Genomic DNA, 10,313 nt, shown 5'->3' on the forward strand with positions numbered 1-10,313 from the left:
TTTGTAAGAAAGATTTATTTTAGTTTCTTATTAATAATATTTTGTCTTAAAATCTTAAAATATAACTTAAATAAAATTCTAATTTTATTATTCTCAAATCTTTTTTATTATTTAATAATTTAAACTAAAAATATTAATTTCATAAAATCATATATATTTTATTAATATTAAAAGTAATTAATTAATAAATTTATTTTGAAAAAATTTTAATTTTTAAATTTTTATTCATCTTTTAAACATTCGCTTATTAAATTAAAATAAATAATATGTAAGATTGCATCCAATTCAAACAAAATAAAGGAGATATAGCAATTAGTTTTTTTTATAGAGTAATAATAATTATTATATTCATGCAACATCTAATTTAAAATTATAATTTTTTATCAAAATTACCCTCTTTTTTAAATATTTAAAAAAAGCTAATTTATTCTTTATGAATAAGAAGAGTATTTAAAATAATTTTGGAAATATTAAAATAATTTAATAATTATTGATATATTTTAAAAGTAAAAATAGTAAATGTAAAAGGTATTTCAAAGTTAAAACATCAAATACATAGCACACTCAAAAACAAAATTAAATTAAAACTTAGTTTATAGAAATATTTTAAATTTTCTAGGGCTAAGTTTAACAAAAATAAATCATTTAAATTGAATAGTCTAGCTGAGAGAGAGTGCTGTTAATTATTTATAGTCTTTAACACGAAGAATTGCACAAGCATGCTTTCCAGGTGATAGAGATACTTTAACACTTTATCCATTAAATGGATTCTTAAGTTTTAAACCTCCCATCTTAGTGAACTTGAATTCACCATTGAGAATCTTATCACTTTTATTATTAATGGCTAAATAGAAGAAACCATCATCAGTTTAATCTAATAGGATCCATGATTTATTATCTGCTAATAATTTTTTTTATCTCTTGCTTAATCTATTTGCATGGTCAAAGTATGCTTCGCTAATTACATTTTAGGCTTCTACTTTAGTAATTTCTGTAAATGTTACTTTAGAGGAACCATAGGCGCTCAAAACGAATTCGTCAAAATCATTATTACGCCATTAAACCTTTGCATAAACTATATAGGTACCTGCTTCATAAATCTAATCTTCACTTTCTCCAGTCCAAACTTCTCTATCTTCTCTTTGCTAACCTTCAATATATTTAAATGTTCCATCACTTTCTTGCTTAGCAACTAAAAGAGTAGCTGTGGAATACTTGAATTCTTTTTGCTAATCCTTAGGATATTTTCTCTTCGATTTTTGATTTATTGCAAAGAAGTATCTACCTCTTTAAGGAATTTTGACCTTGAAAAATTTAGCTTACTTAGCTGCACTTTAAGCTCTTATTGATGCATATTCGAAATCATCATGGACATAGCAAATCTGAGCATCAGTGAAATATTTACGGAAATCATCGTAACTCATGAAGAAAATACCATCATTTTCAGCTCTTTCATGCACTTATTTTTTAAATATTAATTTAATTATTTTAATGAAAAAAAAAAATGGAAATTTTTTAACAAATTTAATTAAATTATTTAGATTTTGCAGATATTTTAAAATAAAATTTATTCATTTGCTATATTCTATTTTATCAAAGTTATTTAGATCTTATATTGAATGAATGACTAGTAAATTAACTAATTAATTGACTAATAAATGAAATAAACAAAAAATATTCTAATATTTTACTGCCAATAGCTCTCTTGTCATCAGGATTTAATTAATGTAATTTAGTGTCTGAATCGTTCCAATCGCCAGTCCATTCTCTTTCTCCCCATGGATTTCTAAGCTTAACTAATCTTGTAACTCTGCCTTAGGAAGTGACTTCATAAGCTCCTAGTAATGAATAGGCGTGACCATTAATAAGACCAAGCTTATCAAGTTCTTCTTTTGATGCTACATCTGTTGAGCCACATGTCATAGCGTAGTTATTCTTTTCTCCTATTAAAAGTTTTTACCACACTGAATCATAGGTGTTTTGGTCATCTAACCACAATGTTTGAGTACAAGCACCAGTGAAGTCATGCAAGCACTCTCTTGTCAAACCAGCTTCAATTTAATCGTAGGATCCATTAATCTTAGCCCAAGCCTTTTCAAGAAGCATAACCCAAATTTCAGCACCATTACCCTTAGTGAAAGAAGGACCTCTAGCAGCAGAAACACAAGGGAAGAATTGATCAACAATGACTTCTCTCCATTCACCCTTATCACAGATTTTTACCTAATTAGTAAATAAGATTATAATATTTGTTAATAATAATAAAATATATTACACAGTGGCAACCGTAGGGATTGGGCTTATCTAATGAGAAGAGATTTCTAATACGATCTTTTTTTTTAAATAAACAGATATTACTAATAAGTTTACTATTTAAACTTTTCTGAAATATGTAAAGCTAATAAAATTTTTTTTTTTTTGTTGCATAAACTCATTTTAAAATTTTGCAGTTTTTTAAATAATACCTGGCCATTCAGCTAATGAAGCAATACTTGAAAGGAAATAGCAATCTCCTAAATAACCCTATTTAATGTCGTTAGGCTCAATAGCATCTTAGAAAAGAGCAAAATTGGTGTAGCCTTTAATATCTCTAGGACGAAGCCATTTAAGACCCTTCCATGAAGTTCTACCAGCTTAGTTACTTCCTACTAAAGAAGTGAGTTCGGGAGGGAATTCATCATCTTTGAAATCTTAAACTCCTTGGACTTCACAGGTCTTAAGGGTTCTATCATATTTAGAGTGGAGTTCTTGCTTAGTGCTCAATCTTAAGCAATTAAGGTAATCAGTAATACCTCTCTTAGCGTAATCATCAATTTGCTGTTAAGTTAAGTGCTTTAAACAATCGTAGGGTTCACCTTCGTAAACATCTCTGTTGTTTTCACGTTCTCTCTTTTCAACTAAAGCGTGAAAATTAACTGCTCCTTCTTCATCTTCGGCTTAAGTATTTGAGATCTATTTTCCTGCAACTTGCTTTTGTGTTTAAGCAGGAGCTGGGGATAAAGAGGAGGGTGAAGTATATAAGTTGGTGTTAGGAGTATTTCCTAAAGGATTTGTAAGTCCTTACATATTTGAGTAGCTGACTGGGTTAGATGTGGAGCCAAAACCAGTTGTACCTGCAGAAGTAGCATAAGGATTAGGGGGAATACTAGAGCCTGCATAAGGTTAAGAGCCAGTACCTGAAGTATAAGAAGGAGTAGTGGATATCTTATAACCATTGGCACCTGTTTAGGCGGTGTAAGGAGTATTAGTGAACATTCCTAAGTTGCTAATTTTTATTTGAAATAAAATTTATTGTTTTTCTAAAAATGACTTTTTTAGTTGTTGAAGATTTCTATTGCCTTTTCTTTATTGGCTTTTAGTTTATTTATTTTATTTATTATAAATTACATGACTTGCAAAGATTTCTTTTAGTTTTTATTTTAAATTTCCTTTCAAATAAGCACTCACTCTCTCTAGTGGTGATGGTATTTGTGAATTATAATCCAAAGAATTCTTGCTTGATATCCAAAATAATTATTTATCTGGCTCCAAAATAAAAAAACAGCTTTAGATATACATATTTACGTCTTTTTCTATTGAAGTAAATAAATTTTTATATATAACTCTGATATCTCTATGCTTAAAAAAAATCCTCTATTAAACTAAATAATGTTTATTTACGTTTTTAGATTCTAACTAATTAATAATTATTATATAATTCAAAACTATTTTCTATTTAATCAAGCAAATTTGGTTAAGTCAAAAATCAGGTAAGTTAAATAATCCAGAGCGAAAATTCAAATTTGTTTTTTAGATAAACATTTGTCAATTACCTGTAAGTAAAATCTATTTATTTTCTATCACTAAAAATTTATTTTCATATTTTTTCATCATAAACTGTAAATTAATTTAATTTATTATTTTGTAGAAAATATCTTTTCATTTCCTTTAAGGAACGAACTAATTTTTTTTGTTTTAACATTTTTGAGGTATCTTTCATTGATTTAAAGAAGAAAAATAGTAAATAAGTAAAATGTTTAGTAATTCAAAAAATACAATATTTTTTTCTCTTTTATCAGCATAATAAGTAAAATGTATATTTTTCATAACTCATGATAAATTTATAATTCTTAAAAATGATAAAATTTATTGTATTTTATATAACACAATTTAATCTAACATTAAATTTAGCTATTATATTTTTATACTAAGTTTTATCAAATTAATTAACTGTTTAAAAAACTTCTTAAAACAATTTTAAAATTTGAAGTTTTTATTATTCTTAAATTGTTAAAAATATATTTATAAATAAATAAATTGCTTTTAATATTTACTTTAAATATTAAGCGAATAGATATAATAAATTATATAAATAATTTCTTAGATTAGATTCGTAAAATTAAAAATTTCTTCTTTCACAGGAAATTAATTTGAAAGAAATTTAAATTATTAATTGATAAAAGAAAAAATTTTAAGGGAAAGATTTTAATTAAGAAAAAAGTAAATCATCTTTCTCGCGTAGTATATTTATAAAAGGGATAAATTGTTTAGTTTTTCATTACCAGTCAACAAAAAATCATTTTAAAGATTCCTCCCCACAAAACTTTAAAATCTTTAAGATCACCTAATAGTTTTTTCATTTAATATATCCCTTAATAAATATTATTACGCTTGGACATACTTTTAGTCCGGAATATCAAATCTAAACTTTTTTTTTTATAAAGTCTCTTAAATAATAAATAGTTGATGTAATAGTAGTAAGAAATGACTAGCATGAAGAAGAGATGATGTGCGATTGTTTGCCTGTTAACATTAAAATGATGAGTTTAATTCTAAAATAAAGTTTTTAAGCCACGTTAGCCTCTTGCTAAAAGCCCTGCATGCCCTGCAACACCAATCCCCAAATAATTTAAAAAGAAAATAAACCAGAATTAATACCCATTAAATTAATGGTGGCAACAATCAAACTGAAATCAAATCTAAATGCAAATCTTTCAAACTCTAACATCCTATTAAGAAAAGAGCAAATTCTTTATTAGTTTTAAATTATATAAAAAATATTTTTTAAAAATTTAGCTTAAACGAAGAACAAATTAGAAGACCACAATAAATAAAAAAGAAAATTAAATAAATAAAAAACAAAATCAAATAAATAAATAAATAAGAAAACTGAATAAATTAATAAATTAAATAGATAAATAAATTAAATATTAAATAACCTTAAAAATAATTACAATAAATTAAAAAACAAGCTAGAAAGCAAGTATATAAATAATCATAAAAAATAAATAAAATAAAATTAAAAAATAAAATAAATTTTTAACAACAACTTAACAGTGCAGCTGAATTTTTTTTTACAAATATATTTCATAATTTTATAATTAATTTAACATGTTTTCAAGGTTTTATTACTTTTTAGCAAAATTATATAAAATAAATACACGATTTTTCTGATTAGTTGATAAATTTTATTTAAATTTAATCTATTTTATATTTTTCCTTTCATATCTCTTATTTTTAATACAAAATAATAAACTTTGATAATTTAATAAATCACAGTTGAATTAATTATTTAAAAGTAAAATTAAAAGAAAATAATTTAAAGTATTCTAAAATAAATTTATTTTTTTATCAATAATACTTAATTGTTAAGAAAATTTTAATTTTTTATTATTATTTCAAAACTGTTAAATAATTTAAAAAATTAGATATAAAAAAAACTTGTTTAAAAAAGATATATTAATAAAAATAAAAATGTAATAACTATTAAATGAATAGATTGAAACATTTAAAAGATTTTTTATTGTATATAAACAAATTTAAAATAAATTATTTAGGGATATATAAGAAATAAAAAAACAATAGAGTAGTTTAATGACAGATATTTGATAAAAATTGTTAATAAACTAATAAGCACAGTGAACATGATCTTATTTATTTTGAGAGATTTACTTTCAAAATTTTAATGAAATAAATCAATAAATAAAATAATGTCTTTATAAAAACGTGATATAATTGAAGTTGTCAAACGAAAAGTAAAGGAAATTAAATAAAAAAACAAACAAACAAGCATTATTCAAAGTAAAGTCTAATCAAATCAAATCAAACAGTAGTTGAGGATTGCTCACATCTTTTTTTCTTTATTTCAAGTTAAAAAGAAAGATAAAAACACAATAAGAGTTTATTAAAAAAGAAAGAACAGATTAAAATATGAGTAAAGAAGTTCCTTAAAAGCTTAGAGATTTAATCAAGGCTATTAGAGGCTGCAAAACTACAGCCGAAGAAAGAGCTTTAGTATAAAAGGAGAAGGCATTGATTCGTGAATCATTTAATGTAAAGGCTTTTCTCATATTTTAGTTTAAAATTTTAGCATTTGTCCATAATTTTTAAATTAAAGTAATCTAGCTATAAACAGGCCAAATAAATGATAATTTGATATAAAAATGCTTATTTTAATTTTCAAAGCTCAAAAATAATTTTTATTCAACTGAAATAGTTCGCATTTCAGATAAAATTTTTGCATGGAAACTAAGACAAAGAAAAAATATTTTAATTTGTTTTATAAAATACAGAAAAATGAAGAGGAATATAGACCAAGAAATGTAGCAAAATTGCTTTTTATCAATATGTTAGGTCACAACACTGATTTCGGTCAAATGGAATGTTTGAAACTCATTTCTGCTTAGTCTTTCACAGAAAAGAGAATAGGTTATTTAGGACTTACTTAACTTTTCCATGAATAGTCTGATGTATTATTGATGGCAACTTCACGTCTCCTTACAGATTTATAAAGTTAAGTAAGTATTTAAGATATTTTAAACAAAAACAGACTACTTGAAGAATTAGAATTAGCATAAAATGAAGTTTTTTAATATATTATTTTTTAAATTAGAATAATTATGTAGCAAGTTTAGCAATTATTGCAGTTAGCGAAATATGTACAACTGATATGTGTAGAGAACTTATAGGTAATATACTTAAAATCATGCAAAGTGGTACTTCTTTCACAAGAAAAAAAGCTCCACTTGCTGCTGCTAAAATTATGAAAAAGTTGCCTGATCATTTACCTGATATTATTGAAAAAATTAACACCCTTATGGAAGATCGTCACCATGGTAAAATAAAAATTTTAAAGAAAATTAAATTTCAAATATAGAGAAGATATTTTTATTTGATGGAATTAATTTCTTCGTTGCTTTTATTTATTTGAACAATTCAATTTGTTGATGAATGTAATTAATCTAAAAACGAAGATAAGAAGACGTGTTATATTTAAATAAAAATATGACCACTTGAACAATACAAAATATATTCTTTACCAACTATATTTAATTATATATTTACAAATAATATATTATTTTTACAGGTGTTTTGATAGCAACTCTTGGTTTGATTGAAGAAATTATTTTACATGATCCTACAACCAAGGATAAATTCAAAAAATACGTCACTCCCATGATTAAAGTTCTTTAAGGTTTGGTGTCTCATTACGATAAAGATTTTGAAATTGCTGGTGTGGTTGATCCTTTCTTATAAATGAAGATCTTGAAATTCTTCAGATACATGGGTAAAGGAGATACTACAGTTTCTGAAGAAGTTTCTAATGTCCTCGCATCAGTAACGATTTTGATTGAATTCATTAAATTCTTCTTAAAAAAATATATAGTGATTAATTACTAAATATTATTTTTTATACATAGGTTTCTAGTAATACCAACAGTTCTAAAAACACAGGTAATGCTGTTCTCTATGAATGTGTGCAAACAATTATGGAAATTGAAAGTTCTAGTCATTTAAAAACATTAGGTATTAACATTTTAGGTAAATTCTTAAGCTAAAAGGATTACAATAGCAAGTATTGTGCTTTATTCATGTTAAAGCAAGTTGTTAATCATGATATTAATGCTGTCTAAAAGCACAAATAAACTATTCTAGATTGTATGAAAGAAAGTGATATTTCTGTCAAGCAGTTAGCTTTAGATTTAGTTTACATCATTACTAATGAATAAAATGTTAAAAGCATCATTAAGGAATTGCTCAATTATCTTCTTGCTGTTACTGATGAAGGTTTCCTCCGTGAGCTTACAAACAAAGTGATTTGAATAATTTCTTAACCACAAAGTTTTATTTTTTTACAAATATTTAACAGATATGTGCAATTGTTGACAAACACTCACCTAACCGCAGATGGTAGGTTGACACTGTAAATTTCTATTTTATTTTTTTATCATAAATTTAAATTTTCACTTAAACTAGATAATTAAAGTTTTGACACTTGCTGGTAATTATATTAAGGAAGAATCTACAAATAATATGATCCACTTAATTTGTATGTCTCCTGAATTATAAAGCTATTCAGTCCATAAACTTTATTTCTCTCTAAATGAAAACATAAATTAAAATGGTTTAGCTAAAGCTGCTGTATACTGTATTGGTGAATTCGGACACTTACTCGTTAGAGGAACTCCAGTTGCACATCAAGATACTAAGGTAAATATTTCATTAAAAAGCTTAATAAATATTTTATCTTCGATAATAATAAATTAATATAGGTAACAGTTAAAGAAGAAGAAGTTATGCAACTTTTTGAAAAATTATTCGAACGCAACAAATTACCTGATAACATTAAGGAATATGGTTTAAATGCTTTGATTAAACTTTACCCTAAGTTCTAAAACTCTTAAAATCGTATTATAGATTTAATTGAAATGTTTTAAACTTCTACTTCTTTGGAAGTTCAAAAGCGTTCATGCGAATATCTCAAACTTATTGAATGCTAATGGGATGCTAATAGAAACAGCATTCTTGAGCCTATTCCTCCTTATCAACCAGCAATCGATCAATATTCTGTGTAATATATTTTTCATATCAAACTAATTTTTCTAATTTATAATTTTAAATACAGTAAACCAGTTGGTGATATTGACCTTGATGAATATCCTCCTGCTCCTTAAAATGCAAATACTAGCGATTAAAGTAACGCTTTGAGCTAAATTGGTATTAATGATTTTGGAAATAACTCTAAGTCTAATAATGCTGGAAACACTGCTGGAGGCGTTGATTTGTTAAATCTTCTTGTTGATGATGATGATGTATCCCCTGTTCCTACATACAATACTAATGTAGTTAATAGCTAAGTTGTTTAAAACCCTCCTGCTTAACAAAATGATGGATTAAATTTACTTAATTTCTATGGTAACAGCTAAGTTGGTGGAGTTACTCCATCAGTCAATACATTCAATCAAACTTAGAATGCATAATAAAGTGGATACACTCCATAGAATATGGGAAATTTACTAGACTTTGGAGTTTCTTCTCCTTCAACTTTTGGAAATGCAACTCAAAGTTTAAGCTAGCCTGCCCATTCATTTACTGCATTTTCTGATTCTAACTTAGATCTTGTCTTCAATTGTGATAGAGTAATTCAACTCAATCAAATAATATTTTCTTTAAATTTATTTTAATTAAAATTAGCTTGATACCACAACTACAATTACAAGCATCTTCAATAATAAATCTGGGTTCCCTCTCACAGAAATAATTTTTTAGGTTGCCGTCCTAAAGCACTTGAAGCTTACAATGCAACCCATTTCAAATACAATGATTGCTCCTTATTCATAAGGACAAACTACTTAAGTAATTAATTTAAAAATCTTAACAAGTTTATTAATTTTTGATAATGAAAAAGGTAATGACTGTATAAAATAGTATGTAAGGATAAAAAGGTATTGCTCTTAAAATTAAAATAGGATATACTCTTAATGGTCAATAAGTAATACTTTCTTTATATTTTTAATATTAAAAAAATATTATATTTATTCAAACAGATTTCCTAACAAGTTCAAATTTCTAACTTCCCTCAAGGATGGTGATTTTGAAATCGCTTATGTGTAAATAAACAATAAAAAATATCCTTAAATACAATATAAATATAAAATAGAATAATGTATTTCTTTTAATTACTTACCTATCTATCTAGTTAATACTTAATTAAATTGGATTTTATTATCAATTTATGTTTTTCACATTTTTTATTTTACTTTTTTTTTATTTATATTTACTTTTTAATTATTTTTTCTAAATAATTCAATAATCATCTTATTTTTTATTTTAAAAATTTATTGCTTTCATTTGTTTTTTATTCTCAAAAAAATTAAAATTTTATTAAGTGAAAAGTTGATTAATTTTAAACAAATGTTTAGTTGTCAAGAACATTAAATTTTTATTAATTAATAAAATTATTTGGATTCTTTTAAACAAATACTTAAGATCAAACAAATTAAAATTATTATTTCGTTTTTTAAAGTTCATTTAAAAATATTTTAAATTAATTA

General features: G+C 24.6%; 3 protein-coding genes across 3 annotated transcripts; 2 read left to right on the top strand and 1 right to left on the bottom strand. All coding sequences in view use genetic code 6, as the record gives it.

Moving 5' to 3' along the window:
* Positions 1-641: 641 nt before the first annotated feature.
* Positions 642-3,255, bottom strand: TTHERM_00715730 (calpain family cysteine protease; the record flags this gene model as incomplete). Its single annotated transcript, XM_001031932.3, has 4 exons — positions 642-1,459; positions 1,692-2,223; positions 2,276-2,331; positions 2,466-3,255. The coding sequence occupies 4 exons, from the start codon at positions 3,253-3,255 to the stop codon at positions 642-644; spliced, it is 2,196 nt and encodes a 731-aa protein (XP_001031932.2).
* Positions 3,256-4,763: 1,508 nt separating this feature from the next.
* On the top strand, positions 4,764-5,152 carry TTHERM_00715740 (hypothetical protein; the record flags this gene model as incomplete). Its single annotated transcript, XM_001031933.1, has 2 exons — positions 4,764-5,017; positions 5,056-5,152. The coding sequence occupies 2 exons, from the start codon at positions 4,764-4,766 to the stop codon at positions 5,150-5,152; spliced, it is 351 nt and encodes a 116-aa protein (XP_001031933.1).
* Positions 5,153-6,189: 1,037 nt separating this feature from the next.
* Positions 6,190-10,159, top strand: TTHERM_00715750 (adaptin amine-terminal region family protein; the record flags this gene model as incomplete). Its single annotated transcript, XM_001031934.3, has 11 exons — positions 6,190-6,312; positions 6,552-6,776; positions 6,872-7,094; positions 7,346-7,596; positions 7,680-8,072; positions 8,129-8,182; positions 8,236-8,469; positions 8,532-8,830; positions 8,885-9,398; positions 9,454-9,615; positions 9,668-10,159. 11 exons carry the CDS (start codon positions 6,190-6,192, stop codon positions 10,157-10,159), a joined length of 2,970 nt encoding a protein of 989 aa, XP_001031934.2.
* Positions 10,160-10,313: the final 154 nt, after the last annotated feature.

Source organism: Tetrahymena thermophila, assembly GCF_000189635.1.
Source record: "Tetrahymena thermophila SB210 genomic scaffold scf_8254377, whole genome shotgun sequence".
In the NCBI taxonomy this organism is placed as follows: Eukaryota; Ciliophora; class Oligohymenophorea; order Hymenostomatida; family Tetrahymenidae; genus Tetrahymena; species Tetrahymena thermophila.